The sequence below is a fragment of the Nuphar pumila genome, chromosome 1 (assembly GCF_984573655.1).
Source record: "Nuphar pumila chromosome 1, dmNupPumi1.hap1.1, whole genome shotgun sequence".
Lineage (NCBI taxonomy): Eukaryota > Viridiplantae > Streptophyta > Magnoliopsida > Nymphaeales > Nymphaeaceae > Nuphar > Nuphar pumila.
Window position 1 is genome coordinate 172,108,708 of NC_143249.1, and position 21,665 is coordinate 172,130,372.

Sequence of the window (21,665 nt, forward strand, 5' to 3'; positions counted from 1 at the left end):
TGCTCGAGAATCGAATCTTCCTTGATTTTGACCGGCAACAACGGTTGCTTGGCCTGACCGCGTGACTGCATCCTCCTTCGATCGCCACCTGTCGGAGGTGGCTTCCGGGTCTGGATGCTTTTGGAACGCTCCCAATCATCATTGAGAAAAGTAGCTGTTTCGACAGCCGCTGCTAAGGTTGCAGGCATGCTAGTAAGAACTCGATGTTTGAGTCCTTCCTTCAGGCCCCTAACAAATTTTCTTGCCCGTTCACGCTGATCTTCAAAGAGGTTGGGGCAATGCCACTCCAACTGCTGAAACTTTGCCGCGTATTCATTCAAAGTCAAGCTGCCCTGACACAACTCCAAGAACTCGGTCTTCTTTTTCTCCCTTGCATGAGGGGGAAAATAATTGTCAAGAAACGCCTTTTTAAAAGTCTCCCAAGGCACCGTGCCAATGCTCGAGAATCGAATTTTCCGTGTGGTGTCCCACCAAACACGAGCCTCGTCCTTCAAACGAAAGGACCCAAATAAAGTCTTTTTCTCCTCGGGAACTGTGAGGACGTCAAAGACTCGCTCGATTTCACTGATCCAATATTCTGCCGCATCTGGGTCTACTCCACTAGAGAAAACCGGAGGATCCACTTTTAGGAATTTCTCGAAAGAGACCCCCTGCTCAGGAGCCTGACTCCTATGCGCAGTACCCTGATTTCGGATCGCTTTGGCCAACGCGTTCAGAGAATCCATAATAAATCCCCTGCGTTCGAGCCCGTCCTCCGTCAAATCCTCGTCTGGTCGTCGTGCCATCCTTAAAAATAAACATAAGGTACGTCAGAATACACCAAGACGAATAAGAAACAAAGGGTACTTTATAGATCTTCAAGTCACTGCATATACAAAATCCCAGCGATGCTGGTATACAAGCCAAAAAGAACTTATCCGCATGAGAGTTCGCAGCCTCTCTTACAAAAATTGAACAAAAATTTACAAACACTTCCTTCTAGGGACGTTCGAACTGTCGAAGATATTCCCTCTTATTCCACGTACGCCTAAACCTGCGTCGAGGGACAAAAGGGAGTGGCTCATTGGGGAGAATCCCCACATCGTACATCGAAGTCGAAGGTGTGTAGTCCAGTGAGATTGAACCGCTCATGGACGAATCTGAAATGTTGATTGGAAAATCAACACCAGGAATTGGGAGCACCGGGCCTTCCGAGATCACTGGGGGCAAAGGCTGTTCGAGGACCGCCAAAGGTAGATCTGGCACATTCAGGTCGGGGATGACGGCTTTGGCAGAATCCTGGGCTGCAATTGCCCTATCGTGCTCCTCTTTAAGGAGACAAAAGTCTAGAGCGTGTCCGGACTCACCACAAAAGACACACTCAATGGGTACTAAGAGGGAACCACTGCCATCTGAGACTTCCGGCGTAGCCTGCCGATTTGCCTGGATTTGCGAGGGTAAAAATCCTCCAACTTGAGCATATACTGAAGACCAAGTCGCTGCCAAGGGTATCTGAAATTCTGCTGGTAGCGGGATACCCGTCTCATCCGTAAAGGTCGGTGGGGTGGGCGATTAGTCCAACACTCTTCCCAGGACATCCTACGTCCTCCTCTTTCTAAAAAGAGACCCCTACCTTTTGATGAACGAGCACGCATTCTACGACCACCCCTGCCGTGATAGCCACTCGGACCAGCTGACGGATCCATCACACACACAAGTACTGATCAAAGTAAAAGCAATGCATTAATTTTATCTAAGCAAGAAAAAATCAAGCGTCTACTTACAGTGCGGTGGAATGCTCGATGATCAAGGCTCAACCGTTCTCGTCCTGGCTCTGATACCAAAAGTTGTAACGCCCCAGAAGTTCGACTCGAGAGAAAAAGATTTGAATAAAAATACCTTCGAAAATCAGAGTTTGCAGCAAAGATTTTTAAAGATGCCAAAGGATTTAAAAGCGCAAGTCGATTCTTCTGAGTACGTTAGCAAAAAGACTCCGCACAAACACAAGCCCATTTTCTAAGCCAAAATAGTGAGCAAAAGGTGGAAAAGAGTATATTCATAAAAAAGGTTTAGTTTATACAAGGCAGAAGGGTATCCACCCAAAACAACAAAAAATACAAAACCGAATAGCCAGTGTGTCGACGAGAGAGGTGAGACTTTGACCACGTAGCATCTGTACCGCCGCTAGTAAGAAGAGCTACCTGTCACCTACACCCATAAAAATGGGGTCAGTCCTGAAAACTGGTAGGTACGCAAAAGGGATAAGACGAACTAATCTAAAGCATGCTTAAATAGAAGCAAGTAGAAACTGATACAACATAAGAAGGTGAATAACAAAGCTAACTAAGATATCACGAGCTCAAGCAAACTAATATTTTAGTGATAACAATCTAACTGCAAACAATCAGAACCAGACTGATCATGCATACCTTCTAACTATTGCAAATAACAAACTAATAGCAAGGTAAAAGCATGCAGTCCGAAGAAAGAACAAACAACAGCTGTGAGCATGCCATACTGTGAGCATGACAGACAGAACGACGACATGGGGCGAAGCCCCCTGCCGGGGAGCCGACGACGATAGGGGGGCCAAGCCCCCTGCCGACAGACAGGACAACGACAGGGGAGCGAAGTCCCCCTGCCGGCAAGCCGGACAACGACAGGGGGCTCCGCCCCCTGCCGGCAAACAAAAGCGATAGGGGGCGAAGCCCCCATGCCGGAAGACAGAACGTCGACAGGGGGCCTCGCTCTCTGCCGGCAAACAGAACGACAGGGGGGCGAAGCCCCCTGTCGGCAAACCAAAGGCAACAGGGGGCCAAGCCCTCTGTCGACGAGCCGTCGGTCGTCAGGGGCCAAGCCCCCTGCCGGCGAACCAACGGTTGACAGGGGGCCAAGCCCCGTGCCAACGAGCCGACGGCGACAGGGGGCCAAACCCCCTGTCGGCGACAGGGGGCCAAACCCCCTGCCGACACCCTGTCGGCGACAGGGGGGCTAAACCCCCTGCCGGACGAGCCGACGACGACAGGGGGCCAACCCCCCTGCCGATACCCCGATGGCGACAGGGGGCTAAACCCTCTGCCGGCACACCGAGCTCCGGGAGAAGAGGAGGAGGAGAGGAGACCTACCTGCGGTAACTGGCGGTGAGACGCCGGAGAAGGAGGTGGAGACCGATCACCACCAAGGGGGCTGCCGGAAGGCCGATCGTACGATCGTCGGTCGGCAGGTAGACACGCCGACGTCAGAGAAGGGCAGAGAGAGAGAAGAGAGAGAATCGGGCGAGGGCAAATGCCCTCGCCCGAGACACCCGAACCCTTTAAAAAAGGGGGGTGCACCGACTTCTCAAAAATTTGAGAAGCCGGATCCGTGCTGGGCTCAGATCCGCTATCGTCAGTCGACCGAGACACGTGTCAGACTCAGATTTTTTTTTTCAGACATTACATTATGTGTTTTTCTTGTTCACATTGTTGCATGCATAAATTTAATTAACTCCTCTTTTCTTGAAAGTTTTTTTTAGTGTTATACTTTATACACATCCAATATTACAATCCCTATTGTAGTTGTAGTATTGCCATTATATTTGCTGAATTGGGTCACATGCTTCCTTAGCTCAGTTTTTGAGATATCCAACCTTTGGGAGTAAGGACTGGGCTTATATTCATTCCTCTACCACTGTCCACTAGACAATTGGTGACCGACATGTCCTTGATTTGCGCGGTAACGTACAATGCCTTAGTGTGGGGTGTCACGGGCTTTGATACATCATCCTCTGAGAAGGTAATTGGCATCTGAGTCATGACTTGAGAAATTAAGGTTGTCAATCCTTTAGGCTGGGTGCTGGAGAAAACTTTGACCTTGCTCAAAATCCTTTCTATTGCCTCTCGGTGTTCATCAAAAACCTTGATTACTTCCAATATTGAGATATGAACGTGTCTTGGCCAGTTGGGTCTCAATATTGTACTTTCCTTTATCTATCTCTTTGGATTTGGGTTGAGAGGTGATTTGGTGAGGCATCAAGGGTGTGCCTTTCTTTAAGACTTCTGGTTGGTAAACTTTTCCTGAGCGTGTGATTTAACTCATCACTTTCTGGCTGGTTCTTCTTAAGAGAGAGTACATGGGGACAATCCTTTCTTATAATTGCGTCTCTGTCATAGGACGTTTGGGGAGGAACCCTAGTGTAATTGTTGTCTGGTGGGTCCAGGTGAATCATACTTATCTGAGGGTCCTGTGAAATTTCTTTGCTTTTCTCTAGAATCTATCTTTCTTCTACCCTCCTTGGTAATATATTTGAGGAGCCACAAGCAGTTGATGATGACTAACATTGTATTTGAGAGCATGGGGAATGCAAATAATTGTGTTGGTAGGTGATCCTTGCTCAATGCCTCTTTCTAGAAGCCAATTCTCTTTCGGTTTAAAAGCTTGGACTTCTTCTGTGCTATGATCCGGGAATGACTTTTTGAATATGCCCATGTCATCATTGCCCTGACTCTGTTCTTCGTCGACAAGCAGTTCACCACTTTTGATGTTATCTTGTATGATATGCTTGAGAATGATACATTCTTTGGTATTATGACCCACCGCTCTATGATATCAGCAATATTTTGATGAGTCTTTACCCTTCATCTGTGATTGATTTGACACCTTAGGCAACTTCACCAAACCATCCTGTAGCAAAAGATCCAGGACCTGTGACTAGGCTTGCTTGAACTTTGTGAATCTTCGGTCCATGGTACATTTTGGGTTGCTGCCATACCTATTCGCACTTGAGTTTGATTTCTTTGAGGTGGTTCTCTCGTTGCCCACCTTCTAGCCTTGATTGCCATTCTTCTAAGCGGTCTGTCTCGAGGTTCGAATCACATTGACCTGACCTTTGGATGAGTTTGACTTCTTGTAACGTTGTCCCTGTTGTGCTTTAAGAACCTGTCATATACTCCTCTTTTGATGCTTACCTCAAAGGCAGTAGTAGCCTTCTTGATGAGTACGACATAGGTTTAAACCTGAGACATGCTGATTAGGCTCCTCAGAGGTTGAGAGAAATTGTCTATAATTATAATCAATGCATGAGAGTTTGAGATTGACTCCTTAATTCTGTTTGCCATGAACTGCCATCTAGTAATTAACTCATGATCTCTCTCATCATTCTTCTGCTTCAAGTCATATAACTGACTTATGGTAGGGAGGGCTTCAAGATTAAAGCAGAACTGATCCATGAAGCGGTTGATGATATGTTTAAACTCTCTAACCTGTTCGAAGTTTAGGGTAACAAACCATTCCAGTGCCTCCCTCCAAACTTCTGAGAAACTAGTTGATTAACCCCCTATCGTTGCGATATTTGGCAACACTCTCCATGAATAGGGCCATGTGAGTTATTGGGTCCCTCTTTCCACTTAACTTCATAAACCTTGGGGAGTATCATCATCATCATCATCACATGCCTCGGGTAGAAAGTCTTCTAGGGAGTATTCGTTCCGATCCATGTCCATATATCTTATTCTGACACTGAGATTCCAGACCATGTCTTCTAGGGATTTTATTTTTCTGTCTGACTTTGATGATGTGATTTGGACCAGACGGGTCAACCGGCGTCTGTGAACTTTTCTTTCTCAGTCGGACACTTGGGGTTCACTCCATCTATTATATTCATGTTCTTGAGCCTGTCTGGCCTTTCTTTCTGTCTTTGCCACCTAAGCTCGCTGATACTTTTTTCTCCTCTGGATTTTCTTCATGTTCCCTCTATTTCCTTCATATACTGCCTCATTTGTGCTAGTACATCCCTCTTTTTGGATGGAGATTTGAGACGTCAGGTTCTAGAGACTCGTCTCCTTGTGGACTTATTTGTTTTGGAACTGTTTGTCTCATACTCCATGGGAGGATCTTTACGAGAACGATGAGAATACTGATGTGAGTTGAATTTGGGATCCTCGGAGCTTCTCCTTTTCTCTGGTCGTCCTTAGGCTCATCAAGGACATTAGTATGGGTCCTTTATTCAGGATCCTCATTAAGGGCATGCTTGGAAGCGAGAAAAACTCTCATAGGAAAAGAAAGTTTTTCCTATAAGAGTTTTTGATATGAGAAGTTTTCCAAAAGAAAGTTTTTCGCTTGTTTGTGTAACATGAGAAAAACGAGCCGGAAACGAAAGAGAAAATTTTATGCTTGTTTGTTTGTGCATGGAAAAATTTTTCGACTAGCTAATAAATGGTAGTTCTTCTTGGGTTGGTTGGTTAGATCACACTATCATAACTGAGCTTATCGGGTTCGAATCTCTTGGGGGTAATCCTGCAGCATGTCTATCAAGAAAACCAAAAACTGTGCAACATAGATAAGAACAAATATCAGTGTTATGGTTAACCCATTATATATAAGAACAGAGAGGAACATGTTTTCTTATGCCATATAAAACTGTGCAACACTTGAAACATTATGCATTCACAAAACATGGCTTGCTTTACCACTGATGCTCGACATGAAAAGATCCAAAACCCAGCCATCTTTGCTCTAAGGTTAAAGAAAACATCAGGTCAATCTTTGCCTGACTGCATGTATAACAAGTCCAAGCTAGAACACTCCAGGCCCACCAATTGTATCAAAAAGCCTGAGCCAGGTGGACTCAATCCTGCAAACCAAGCATGGATCTAGCTGAAACAGGTTTACAGATATGTCTTGCTGGCCTTTGAACAAATAAAAAATAGATTTTCTCCCACTTATAGCCTTTTCCAATGTAAAAAAACATAGCAATAAATTGATGCATGAAAAGAAATATGCCAAATAAATTGGTATATTAATTTTGGAACAAAAAAAGAACCTTTTGGTACAAATGAAAAGAAAAATGCTAAACTGCAGAAAAATGCTAAACCGCAGAAAATGTCAAACAGTAATCTCTCTCATTCAGAAAAAATGCAATGAGATGTTAAACTGCAGGAAAATGCAAGAAATGTTAAACTGCAGAAAAATGCTAAACTACATAAATGCTAAAATGCGAAATGCTAAATTGCATAAAAATGTTAAACTACAGAAAAATACTCTCATTCAGAAAAATGCAATGAGAATCACCACCACAGAACGCTTACGCTGAGAAGAACATAGGAAATCACAAAGAGCTCAGGACACCTTCTTGAAAGAGGATAAGAGAAAACAAAAGGTTCAAAGGATAAGAGGGCAAGGGAGGACATAGGCGTTCTCAGATCTACGACCACACCTGAGCGGCAGAGGTCATCTTGTTCATCAATGGAGAACTACGAGCTCTGGTTTCAAACCAAAGATGAAGGGCGAGAGATGGGGATGACCTCTCTGTTGCAAACGAAAGAGGAGGGGCGAGAGACCGGTGCTCAGAAAAGTCTGGTAGGAAAGACTCCTCCACCCCCCCATGGATGAGTCTTTCCTATCAAAAGTTGTGCTGTTTTCAAAATATTTCTCAACAAAACATTTTTGCTCGTTTGGAAAGGTTGGAAAAACTGTATGGTTTTCCAACCTTGGTTCCCTTTTTCTACGTCTTTGCTTCCAAACGTGCCCTAAAGATGATATTGGACATCATGTGGGTTGGCATCTTGTAGGTGGGATTTTCTAAAGGTTGCTCCTCAATAATGGATTGAGACTTAGATTTTCGGGTTTTATATCGTGTATTCATGATACCCAAAACAATGTTTCACACAAAGGCCCAAACAAGTAACGTTAGATTTAAAAAAACAATGGTTAACTTAGTTCTCAAAAATTGCTGCATAGATCTGTGAGATCTCTTTGGGTTCTATGAATCAGGGTTCCCTCTCGGTTCCACCACCGATATACTCAAGCTAACAACTTAAAAGTACTGATGCGTGGATTATCCAACTTTAAGGTACCACTACTGATATACCCAAGCTAACAACTTAAAGGTACTAGTGGGGCATCCGAATATCCAAACGATAGGATAAGATTTTTGCAACCTCAAATAAAAGAAGAGCTCTAATTCTAAAAGAAGAGGGGATAAAAATACGAAGAGCATATAATGAATCAAACGAGGTCTCAATCAAAATCCTAACTTGCTAGAGGTTGTATTTTTTCTAATTTCTAAGTGACATGATTTTTCTTCAGCAAGTGTCTCTAAGAATATAATAAAACCTAAACCTAATATGTATGCATGCACCTAATGCAAAACTACCTATATTCGAAAAAAACGAACCAAAACCCTAAAACATAATAGATTTTTTCGGAAAAGTAAATTAAACGACCATATAGAGGTAACAACGGTGAGATTTCTACCGATTTACAGTGGAAGACAAAGACTAATAGACGATAATGACAACAAATGACAACAAATGACAAAGACACCTGGACGACAATGCACAAGGGCGACAAAGCCACCAGACGACCAAGATCCTGGACGGTAGAGCTGAGAACGACCAAGTCTGTGGACAACAAAGTCTACAAAACATGGTTTTTTGCAGACGACAGACTCTGCGAACGGGGGATCTACAGACGACAAAGTTTGCAGAGAGACACTGTGGATGACAATGTCCGCAAACAGTAGAAAAGAGTGGACGGCAATCACTATAGACAACAGTGAGTGCAGATGATGCCTTGAACGACAAAGCCTATAGACCGAGGGTCTGCGGACGACAAAGCCTATAGTTAGAGGTTTGCAGACGACAAAGAGTCTCAGACAACACTGTTTGTCGGATGACCGATCCTGTGCACAATAGTCAAACGACAAAGACACAATTGGCAGACTCTACAGACGACAAAGGAGATGGCAGACTCTACGGACGCCAAAGGATGAACGACAAAGGTGTTTGCCATTTGAAACTGAAAATACCTGAATCTTGAAGGTTTTGGGCTCGTTAGAACCCAAAATCTCTCAATAATGCACTTCTAGCTACGAAAAACAAAAAAAAATACGATGTCCCACCATGCTCTTAAAAAACTGCTAACAAAAATTTTATGGTAAAAGAAAAGGCAGTCACCTAGATTTCGCAAAACCCCTTTTCAAATTTGCTTAAAAGATATGGGACGCTTGTTTCAAACATCAGCCGTCCTCCACAAGAAGTTAAAGCAAAAGCTGATTTTGATCTCTGCGACACGAAACTCACCGTAGAAAAAATCCGGATTCAAGATTTCAACCCTCGTGAAATGAGATATGTAAGCAAGATCAAACACATATAAGCACTCATAAAACAAATTAAATATAGAAACTAAAATAAATGAATAAACCAACAGATTGATCTGAAAAGCACCTTTATCGGACTTTGGGTTTTGTTTGTCCTTTATGCTTTGGCTGTCTTTTCTCCTTTTTGCATAGGGTATGGTATTTTGAGACAGAGGGGCAGAGTGAGGGGCTTGGCTAGAGCTCGTTTTCTCTAACGCCAACACTCAGATAGGGAATTTCTAGATGGTTCAGGATCTAGGGGTCAACCCCTATTTATAATAATCATGGATGAGATATGGATCAAGGGTTTTCTGGATTTAAATCCAACCCAAATGGATCTGTGCTTATCCAAAAGAGGAGATAAGGCTCATCCATAGAGTCCTGCACGAAAAACGCACAGGAAGAGTTTGAGCCTAATTGGGACATGCTTCTTTGAGGCTTATCCTCACGCTCGACGGGACAAATGACACAGGGGAATGCCGTCTCGTAGCAAGACAACAAACCTGTATGCCATCCTAGGGGAGGACGACAAGCAGGAATACCGTCTCATGTCAGGACAACATACAGGTATGCCGTCGCAGGGAAGGGCGGCAATCTAGTTTGTCGTCCCCAATGCAAGATGACAATCTGGTTTGCTGTCCCAAGGCAGGATGACAAACTGGATTGTTGTCCCAATGAAAAATGAGATATTTTTTGGGTTTTTTATGTTTTTTCCTTTGAGGTCTTCACTCTAGAACCTAAGAGCACATTTTTCAAAAGGGGTTAGTATTTGGGCATCGTGAAAAATTGGGTGTCTACAACCAGGTAACTTCAAGGAATTCAAATTCCTACGGAATAAAAAGCTCACTCAAAGGTTTCAGTGCAAATTTAGAATTTTATGGATCGCCCCAAGATTACACATCTCTAAAGTCTAGGTATTTCTTTGATTTTAAGCTTTTAAAAATTCTATCTTGATATGTCACCACTTTGTTTCAAAAGTTCAGAAGAAAATTTTTCATAAGTTGATTGCTAAAAGTTATTTTCCTTTCTTGGGCACCCTTTATGGCGCTTGGACAAATGAGACCTTGATTGACTTCTACTTGAACTATTATATTAAAACAAAAATGAGGCAAATAATTGGGTACAATTGGAGCGTGGTATTACAATTTCCTCATGCCCTCTTTTTATACCTTTGATTCTTTCAATGTTTATAGGTGGAAAAGAGTGAATGGTTTTGGTTTTGTGCTTTTCTTGGAAATATAATTAAAGCCTTTTGCAGTGCTTTTCCTGTCAGCTTTTATGGTGCTTTCATGGAGCATATATGCAATCCTTGCAGGATTGGCTTCTTTGGATTGAGAAATGCCTGTCAAGTTTACTCAAGTCTGACCTCTCATTTGATAGCCTGTTCGACCATTATTTGTTGCTATTACTTTATCAAATTTCTTGTTACTAACGTATTTGCATTCTTTTTTCCAGGATTAGCTTACTGGCTTATAGTCCGATGGCAATGGGATTGCTATCAGGGAAGTATTCATATCCTGGTGGTGGCCCACCAGATGCCCGGATGAATCTATTCAAAGGTTAAAAGTCCTTATTAAACCTGTGTAACGAATTTCCTGAAAGTGTGTGTGGGTGTTGAGGGAGGGGTGGGTTGGAGGGTGTTCTTAACGTTATAATTTGCGGGAGACAGTAAGAGAGAGGTTTTCCAGACTGACATATTATCATTTAGTAAGCTCAATCTCATAACCAAGTAGGGTATGATACTATGATGGTATTGCCTTGGTTCTACCTGGGGTCAACAAGCTCTTGTAGGTCCAAACCAAGCCTAGCTCTATGAGGCTAAATATAAACAAATACATAAATGAATTATATATATATATATATATATATATATATATATATATATATATATATATATATATATATGTGTGTGTGTGTGTGTGTGTGTGTGTGTGTGTGTGTGTATGTGTGTTTAGTAAGTTTTTCTTTGTTAACCTGTGGTTCAGGTATGTCCTGTTCAGGCATGTAACCAGAGGTTGAATGTAGTCTCTACATACAACCTATCAAAGAAAATTGTTCCAGCTATATATAGTCTTTGGTGCGGATGTGTACACCACAAATTCATTGTCAGTGAGTGAATGAGATTTTGCTCATGCATTATTTAGCAAATCTGACATCACATATATTTATCATTGTTTGTTTACTTTACAACATGCTCTCAATCAACAAGATTAAATATTGAAATATATTTTAAAGCAGTATACAAACAAACTGTTCACAACGCACTAAATATGACTATAGAGTAAGTCTTTTGACACCCAACTCGTTAGATAGAAAGCATAATTGGTATGAAATGGATCATACCAAGCCCATCCATACCACGCAGATCAATCTACCTGAAAATGTGTGCAACCACAAGAGACTACAAACATATATACATAGATGTTGTAAATAACCAAGGGTCTTCTTCTAATGGATTCCAAGCTTTTATTGAAAAAAAAGTAGCAGAGAAGACTAAAAAAAACTGGAGGAGAGGAAGGAAAAAAATCCTAAGGAAAGAATGAGAGTCTAATCTGTTGACTCCTCTTTTTTTATTAACTATGGGTGTTACAAACATTTGATAGAAAAAACCTCGGTGAATATGGCAATTTTTGCTGACTTTCTTACTAGTTTGTACATCTAGTCCTATTTATGGCCGTAGTAAATACATCAGCCAGTTGATTTTGAGTTTGTTTATAAAGCACTTTGAAATTTCCTTTATCCTGGTGGCTCATAAATCACTGACCGTCTTGGCCCAGATGAGAAAGGGTACTTGAGAAACCCCTTGGCCTTTTGAGGAGGTTGGTGCAAAGTGACAAATAACGTTGCCATGGACAACTTGAAAATGGAAGCAAGAGAAAGTGGATTAGGGAATGCCTCCCCTCGAATAAATAACAGATGTTAAAAAAAAAACTGGTCATAGTTGTTAAACATCATTTTAGGGATTCAAAATAATGATTTATTTTACTAAAATTGTCAATCAAACTCTTTCAAATTTGTTTTTTTTCTTGCAAAAAAATAGCTCCCAAAAAAATCATTTTGGCCATTAGTCAAATGTCCCTAGAGTCCTTAGGAACGAATCTAAATCTAATCCCTCTACCCTTCTTCTCTTTCTTTATTAGCTATGAGGGTTATAGGTTTTTGACAGAAATACATGATTTTGCATGAGATTTTATTCTGTAGGGTCTGGTGAAACTTGTGCCTGGGCATTAGTCAAATGTCCCCAGAGTCGTTAGGAAAGAATGAGAATCTAATCCATCTACCCCTCTTCTCTTTCTTTATTAGCTATGAGGCTCACAGGCTTTTGACAGAAATACATGAGTTTACATGAGATTTTATTCTGTAGGGTCTAGTCAAAATTGTGCTCAAGCCTGATCAACCAGATCTTGGACAAAAATGATTATGCATATATGCGTATTTGTATGTATTGCATATGTGTATATGTCCGTGGCTTTTTGTGCATGTTAGCACTTCACCACGTGTACATCCCTAAGAAGTTTGAAAATGACATGGTGATTTGATGCAGTAACTGTCACCACCATAGGCATTTTTACAATTTTATAAGGAAACTAAAATACATTGTCTATTTACAAAGGACAGCTAATAAGTGTTTTGTTACTCTAAAATTATAAGAATACCCATGATGATGACAAATGATGCATGAAACCACCATATCTTTTTAAATTTATCAGGAGTATAAATTTGTTGAGTACCTACTAACATCCACAAAGCTGTGGATGCTAGCAACTCCCAATGTGTGTCTGTGTGTGCGTGCATCTGTGTGCACATGTTTTCGTGCATCTGTATGCATAGTAATTTTCTTTATTGACCTGTAGTTCAAATGTCTTGTCTAGGCAAGTATTCAGAAGGTGAATCTAGATACAGCCTATCAAGGAAAAATGTTCAAGCTGCAATTGAGGTGAGGAATGGTGTTCATGCTCTAAAACAAGTTTCTAGGGCATGCTGCCATAATTCTGCAAACTAGTTATTTTCATGGCTTGTTCAAACTTCAGTTGGTTAAATTCCTTTCATTTTGCAAGGGTTGCATAGAGTCATAGACTAATAATTGTGCTAATATATGTGGACAACATCATTATTGCATATTACACCTTACAATGTATTTGTTAGGTCAAAGACTTTGGTGCAGGTGGTCTCATGCAAAATTTCTGACTGGATTATTTTTTCAGAGTTTAGGTTGATCATTGTGATTCTTCTTACACATTATAGAGGTAGATCTATGTAAGATGAACATTGCATGCATGAATGTGAGTTTGTTGCTACTTCTATTTTCACTTATGTAGACTAAACTCTATATGTGGGTGATATACTTTCAAAACCAATAGTGTTGTAGCATCGTAAAATGCATTTCAGTAATCATCTTTACACGGCTTGATGTGGTTAGATTCACAATATGTGCATCCATTATGCATACTCACCTTTTAAGTTGTCAAAAGGATTCTCTACTATATATAGCTGGAGTGCAACAAAAAACAAGATTTGATTCTGACTATTGCATCTCTTCTACATCATGTCTATTCTCTTGGAGGAGTTTGATACATAACTGATCTTTACAACAAATGCTGAATATTGTGCTAGAGCAGTGGTCACTTTTAACACTTTGGTTTTAATACCTCCAACTTCATCGGCCTAAGCTAGAGCTATTTTTTAGTAGGATGTTGTGTCCTTTAATCTAGTCCAGAATAGCAATGCAAAAAGTAATTGAAATAGATTCAACATTTCATCTGTGAGATCAAAGATTATGAAGTTGTTCTTTGTTACATTGCCAATGAGCATCAAATTGTTGGACTTTTTACAAGATCTTTCACTAGTTAGTGGTGTTGGTACCTTAGCATAAACTATTTGTGGTCTATTCCAAGGTGGTAGTTTTAGGGGCTGTTAGAAGAAGATGAGCAGTGACAGTTCTATAATTTTGCTTATGTTTGCCTATTATTGTTTGTATTCACACTATGTGGTATCAAAAAATGTACAAGGTTATTGTTATAAAGTATCATAAAACCATGTTTTCTGTAGTTACTATGGTAGTGTTGAATTTGGCATGAGGCTCATAAGGATCTGATGTTCATTTTTAAGATTAATTCATGGATCTTTTGCCTGACCGGTTAGAGGGAATTTTGGGGGTGGGGGGTGGGGCATGAATCTCAAATCCTGAAGATCTCTAGGATGTGACAAGTGATACACTCAAATGTACCCTGTGTGATTTAGGGTTGTAAGTCTCCACATTGGAATTCACACCTTTGTTTCCCATTTTCAATTTGTGTGGTTTCACTTTCATGAGAAAATTATCTACTTTGCATGAACATGCCTCTTCTGGAACAGGTGTCCTATCTTATCTACTGCATTGGGATGAGACATGCTGTAGTTTCATGTTTTTCATTTTTTACCATTATTTACTGTAGTCTGTTATGATATTGTTCTGGCCTTTGCCAATGTTGGATTATCGACGAGTGTGCATTTCTAGTTACAGATGAACTTACTATTTCCAATGTGAAAATGCATGTATATAGTTAGTTAGATTCCATTACCTTTAAGGAGCATTTGAATCCCTCAGATCTCAACTCTGAGGGTGATCCTCAAATTTGAGAACTGAGGATCTGCTGTTCATTTTTGCCAATTATCATGTGCAACACATGCACACAGACAGTCCGTTATCTTGCTGCTTCATGCATAGTTGCTACACATCGACGTGTATAATTTATATTATTGTCTTCCATGGCTTTTAATGAAAATAGGTTTACCAAATAAATTCTCCTAATGAGTTTTGGTATTACCATATTGTTCCATACCTTGACAGTCACCACCAATATTAATTAAATGAATCTGCAAAAAACAAAATACAAATAAATATATGCACGATGCATATACTCTTCATAAAATTATTGGAATACCCTTTTTAGCAACAATTGATGTAAAGAGTCAATATAGTACTTCAAAATTTGTTAGGAGCAAATTAATGTGGCTGCAAAGTAACATCAACCATGCACATTCTCATGATCACTTATAAGCTATAAAAAAGATTTAGTCTCTAACAAGTATGTTTAGTTGTGGACATTATGCCATGTATTTGAAGGAACTTACCCTTTTCGTCTGCTGCCTTATAAAAATTTTGGCTAAAAAAATAAGATGAATCCTTGCAACCATCTCTGTTGGGGCTTCCTTTTTTTTTTGAGAGGAAAAAAAATCTTATTATAATAGCACAGGAAAGGCAAAAGGTCACCAAACTATGAGCAGACAAGGATGTAAGGAAATGAGGATCTTCCACGAAAGTGCAAATGCTTGTAATCAGTGTCTATTAAAGACACTACAATCATAACCCACAAAGGGTATAAAAGGAATAACATAAAGATAAAATAATAAACTTTTATTTCATTCACATGAAAATGCTTAAGAATATTGATACAAAGAGAGGGGGGAACACCCTTATTTATATACATTGAGAGAGGGAGAGAAAAGGACTTAAGAGTGTTAAAATATAAATAGCACATATATAATAATAATAATAAATTAATAATATTATTATAATAATATTATTATATTTTTTTGTATTTATACTTTTTTATTTTTTTTGTAATTTTCCTTTTTGTTTTTGGTATCTAGTTCTATTAGAACTAGATACATTTAGTTTGGTCAAGTTCCGGTTGGAACTTGACCAACTTTCTAGCTGTTGGAACTAGTCCAACGGCTAGAATTCTAGCTGTTGGAAGTTCCAACAGCTAGAAAGGGAGAGCTCCTTATGAGCTCTCCTTAATACTCTTGTATAAATAAGGGTGCATCCCCTTGTGTAAATTATTCCTCTAAATGTTTTTTAAGCATTTTGCTCCCATAAATAAAGTGTTATTTATTTTTATGCTTTTTCATTTATACCCTTTTATGGGTCTTGTCTAAAGTATCTTTTAGATACTTTCTTTTGAGTAGATTCAAGTGCATTCGTGAAGCCTACCATTTCATTACATGGTATCAAAGCTACGGAACTCTTAGATCTTGAAAAACTTCCTCTTCGATTTTTGTGCCTTTTGTGTAAAGGTGTGTTATTACCTTGTTCTTACAAAAAGTGTTTCGTCACTTGCAAATGAGTGTTTCATCACTTGCCAAAAGAGTGTTTTATCACTCTTCTATCGACTACAAGAGGATCCATTCGGAGAAAAGGACTTGAGCAACAACATTGTATTAGATCCCTTTCTCCCTTTTTCTCTATTTTTCTTTTTTTTTCTTCTTCTCCTTACTATCTTCTTCACACCCTTGTAAATGATGGATGACCATAATAAGGTCACCATCATACCCATGAAGTTGAATGATACTTCAATTATGAAGCACCACATATGGGGAAAAGGCTTATGGGGAATAGTGGATGGTTCCGATTCGGAACCTAAACTATCTCTCACCAAAAAAGAGGGTGATAAGGAAGTCCTTCTAACGGAAGAGGAATGAAAAGAGTGGAGGATGGGACATGCAAAGATAATGTCATGGCTTATTAACAGCGTAGACATTAAAAAATGTTCTAGCTTTGCTAAATTTGAACATGCCGATAAGGCATGGGAATACTTTAAAAATATGTATTCCCTTAAAGATATTGCCCATGTGTGTAATCTTTAAGAAAAAGTTCGGACATTAACTCAAAATGACAAAACTATTCGTAAATATTATAATGAGTTGTCCGAACTTTGGGAAGAGTTAGCTATTCTAGAGCCAAAATGGCATTGCGCCGAGGATATCGAGCTTCGCCAAAAACAACTCGATATGGAACACTTTTACCAATTTGTGAATGGATTAAGGCCGGAATTTGAATCCACCAAATCGGCTCTACTTCATCGTGGTAAAATCCATACTATTGTGGATACTATTGAAAAACTAACTATGGAGGAAAATCGTCTTAAAAAGAGTACTCTAAAAGTTGATGATGATTCAGTTCTAGCTGTGTCTAGACCAGGGAATCATACTCGCACTTATAGGCCGCTTCATTTTTGGGAGACAGAGTGGTGAGTTTGACAAAAGGAAAGTTATTTGTCACCACTGTCATGAACCAGGGCACTATAGGCCTCAATGTCCGAAGCTAAAAAGGAGAGACGAAAAGAGGGTTGTATTTGTTGAAACCGAGCCAAAAGATCAAGATGCACCTGTTTCCATGGCTCAACTGATGAAGATTCTTCAACCTATTCTCAAAGGGGTATCATCTTCGACTGAAGCCTCAACTGGAGCGGCAGTTGCATCTGTATCCGGTCCAGGTAACTTCCTTTGGCTCTTAGATTCTGGTGCTTCATTTCATATGACCCCAAATGCTAAATGTTTATCCGAATGTCTTAAAAATAACTCAAGTATATCAAAAGTCTTTACAGCAGATGAAACATCTCTTGAAATAAAAGGAATAGGATGTTTTGAAAGTTTTCAAAAATCCAAAACCTTTTGTATTCCAGAAGTTAGATACAACAACAACAAACAACAACTACGCCTTCATCCCAAAACAATTGGGGTCAGCGATATGAACCAAAAAAGAAATTCATTTTGGGTCTTCCACATGAATCCTTTTCCTCCAATCATTTCTATCCAACGCCATGTCCTCGGTGAGGTTCAAAGCATTCATATCCTTTCCTATCATCTCCATCCAAGTCTTCCTAGGCCTACCCCGACCTCTTTTAACTAATATATTTTCCCATTTCTCCAACCTTCTAACTGGAGCATCATTAGGCCTTCGCCGAATATGTCCAAACCACCGTAAACGATTCTCTCGCATCTTATTTTCAATGGGTGCAACACCTACCTTCTTACGTATCTCTTCGTTCCGAATCTTATCTTTTATTGTATTTCCACACATCCATCTAAGCATCCGCATCTCAGCTACACTCATTTTTTGAATATGATGTCTCTTGGCAGCCCAACATTCCGTACCATATAGTAAAGTGGGTCTAATAGTCGTCCTATAAAACTTTCCCTTCAACCGCAATGGCATTCTACGATCGCACAGCACTCCAGTAGCACTTTTCCATTTCATCCACCCAACCTTTATCCTATGATTTACATCTCCATCAATTTCTCCATACTTTTGAATGATGGATCCCAAATATTTGAAATAATCATTCACCGGTATATCTTGCTCACCAAGCTTCACTACACTCCCATCACTACTTCGTTGCTTACTAAACCGACATTCCATATATTCAGTCTTGCTCTTACTCAACTTAAAACCTCTAGCTTCCAATGTTTGTCTCCATAATTCTAACTTAGCATTAACCCCAGCTCTAGACTCATCAATCAAAACAATATCATCAGCAAACAACATACACCACGGTACATTTTCTTGAATTGATCTCGTAAGCTCATCCATCACTATCGCAAATAGGAAAGGGCTTAAAGCAGATCCTTGATGTAACCCAACCGTTATCGGAAAATTGGTTGTCACCCCTCCACAAGTGCGGACATTGGTTACTACTCCTTCATACATATCTTTAATTATACTAATGTACTTGAGAGAAACACCTTTCTTCATCATTGTCCACCAGAGAACGTCCCTAGGTACTCTATCGTATGCCTTCTCTAAATCAATAAAAACCATATGCAAATCTTTGTTCCTCTCTCTATATCTTTCAATAAGTTGTCTAAGAAGATGTATAGCTTCCATAGTTGATCTTCCAGGCATAAAACCAAATTGATTCTCCGATATCATGACAACCTTCCTCAACCTAGACTCAATCACCCTCTCCCAAAGTTTCATAGTATGACTCATGAGTTTTATACCACGATAGTTTGTGCAATCTTGTATATCACCCTTATTCTTATATAAAGGCACCAAAGTACTCTTCCTCCACTCATTAGGCATCTTATTTGTTCGCCAAATCAAGTTAAAAAGATTTGTCAACCATTCTAAACCTTTCTCTCCCAAGCATTTCCAAGCCTCGATAGGTATACCATCTGGGCCAACTGCCCTTCTTGATTTCATTTTCTTCAAAGCCTCTGCAATTTCTTTCTTTTGAATCTTGCGCATGAAGTCACGATTTATCTCATGAAAAGGAATGGAGAAGTCTCCAAGATCTTGAGCATGACTATCATTAAATAGCTTATCAAAATAATTTTTCCATCTCTCCTTAATCTCCTCATCTTTGACTAAAACCCTTTGCGTTTCATCTTTGATACATCTAACCATACCCAAATCCTTCGATTTCCTATCTCTCATCTTTGCAAGCCTATAAATATCCTTCTCGCCTTCTTTGGTATCCAACTTGTCATAAACCTCCTTATATACCTTAGCCCTCGCGTTTCGAACAACTTTTTTAGCTTCCTTCTTTGCTATCATATACTTCTCCAAATTCTCATTATCACGACTCTTACTTAGATTTCTATAACACTCTCTTTTAACCTTAATAGCTAATTTGACATCCTCGTTCCACCATGATGTATCCTTACCTAGTGGTGCACCGCCTTTAGACTCACCCAATACCTCCTTAGCTACTTTTCTCATACCACCCGCTATCTTATTCCACATTGATTCTGAATCCTCCTCGAGACACCAATCAACTTCCTTAACTACCTGCTCTACAAACATTCCTTGTTTAGCTCCTTTCAGTGCCCACCACTTAATTCTAGGATCTATCCTATGTCTATCCCTTTTGCGGCATTGTCTAATTCTAAGATCTAAAATTAAGACTCTATGTTGTGTAGCTACACTTTCTCCTGGTATAACCTTACAATCGATGCAACAACCCCTATCTCTCTTTCTAAGTAGGAAAAAATCTATCTGACTCGTATTAACCCCACTTTTAAATGTTACTAGGTGAGACTCCCTCTTCCTAAACCAAGTGTTTGCTAAGATCATATCATAGGACAAACAAAAATCTAAAATCCTTTCTCCACTTTCATTTCTTTCTCCTATACCATAGCCTCCATGGATATTCTCAAATCCATCCCTACTAATGCCTACATGTCCATTAAGGTCACCGCCGATGAAAAGCTTTTCTCCATAAGATGTCTCTTGTACTACTCCATCTAAATCTTCCCAAAATTGATGCTTAATGGAATCATCTAAACCTACTTGAGGTGCATAAACACTAATAATATTAATAATATCCGTACCTAATACTAATTTAATAAGTAAAATTCTATCACCCTTCCTACGGACCTCAACTACATTATCTATAAACTGACGACTCATAACAATCCCTACTCCATTCCTATTCCTATTTATTCCTGTATACCAAATCTTATATCCCCAAGGTTCTATCACTTTAGCTTTCTCACCTACCCATTTGGTCTCTTGAAGACATAAAATATCAATCTTTCTCCTACACATAACATCTACTAACTCTACCAACTTACCAGTTAAAGACCCTATGTTCCAAGTGGCTAACCTAATTTTATGGTCTTGGACTAACTTCTTTACCCCCACCCGTCCAACAAAGTGAGGGAACCCTTGCCTATTTGACACCACACCCGGGCGCCGGTGTGACGCGTCGCTTCTGGGCGACGACCTAGCAACCCTTGCACATTTATCACTGCCTCCGGGCCTAGAGAGTACAGCGCGTCGCTCAGTAGGGAACGCCCCAACGAAATTCTCATATTGGTTCATTTTCATAGGATATGACAGTTTTTATGCTGGCTGTCACAGGCCTACCGCAACCCTCCTCCTTTATCCGGGCTTGGGACCGGCAGTGTATAACTACACAGGCGGAGTTATTCCAGAAGTTAGATATATCCCAAAATTAAATTTGAATCTTTTATCTGTTTCACAAATTTCTGATTATGGATGTAATATATCCTTCTCTTCTGATGGTTGCTGGATAAAGGATCGTCAGTCAGGAAAGCTGATTGGGGAAGGCCATAGAGACAGAGGACTATATTACATGAACTTTTTGGAACTACCAAAGAATGTATTTTGTTTAAATGTTCAGAAATTAGAAACAAAATTATGGCACAAAAGACTTGGCCATCCTCATATGTCAAAAATCCAATACTTTCCAAGTTTGGGAAAATTTTGTAAATCTGAAAATTTTGCTTGTAAAGACTGCATTCTTGGTAAATTGAAAAAATTACCTTTTTCTAGTAGAACCTTTGTCTCTACAAAACCTCTTAAGTTAATACATTCGGACGTTTGGGGACTTGCACCAGTTATCTCTAAAGGTGGTTATGCATATTATGTCATCTTTGTTGATGACTTTTCTAGACACACTTGGATTTATTCTCTTAAACATAAATCCGAAGTTTTTGCTCACTTTCAAATATTTCATAAAATGGTTACAAACAAATTTTAAAGTAATATTTCTATTTTTCGTACCGATTCAGGCAGAGAATTTATGTTTGGAGAATTTAAGAACTATCTTAATCTATATGACATTACTCATCAACGATCATGCCCACACACTCCTCAACAAAATGGTCTTGCGGAACGTAAGCATCGCCACATTATGGAAACCACTCGGACTTTGCTAATTGCAAGTCAAGTTCCAAAAGGTTTTTGGGCTGAAGCCGCTCTAATTGCCACCTATCTCATCAATAGAATGCCATCTTCTTCATTAAAAAATATATCTCCAATTGAAAAATTTTATGATTT

At 39.7% G+C, this 21,665-nt stretch overlaps 1 protein-coding gene across 2 annotated transcripts in view; it reads left to right on the forward strand.

Moving 5' to 3' along the window:
- The window catches only part of LOC149851284 (uncharacterized), a 66,048-nt gene that overhangs the window by 23,640 nt on the left and 20,743 nt on the right, over positions 1 to 21,665 (forward strand). For both annotated transcript variants that reach the window (XM_089999726.1, XM_089999735.1), the window contains 2 exons: positions 10,550 to 10,653; positions 12,967 to 13,031. In XM_089999726.1, the coding sequence (XP_089855852.1) occupies positions 10,550 to 10,653; positions 12,967 to 13,031 (169 nt within the window). The remainder of the gene's footprint in view (positions 1 to 10,549; positions 10,654 to 12,966; positions 13,032 to 21,665) is intronic.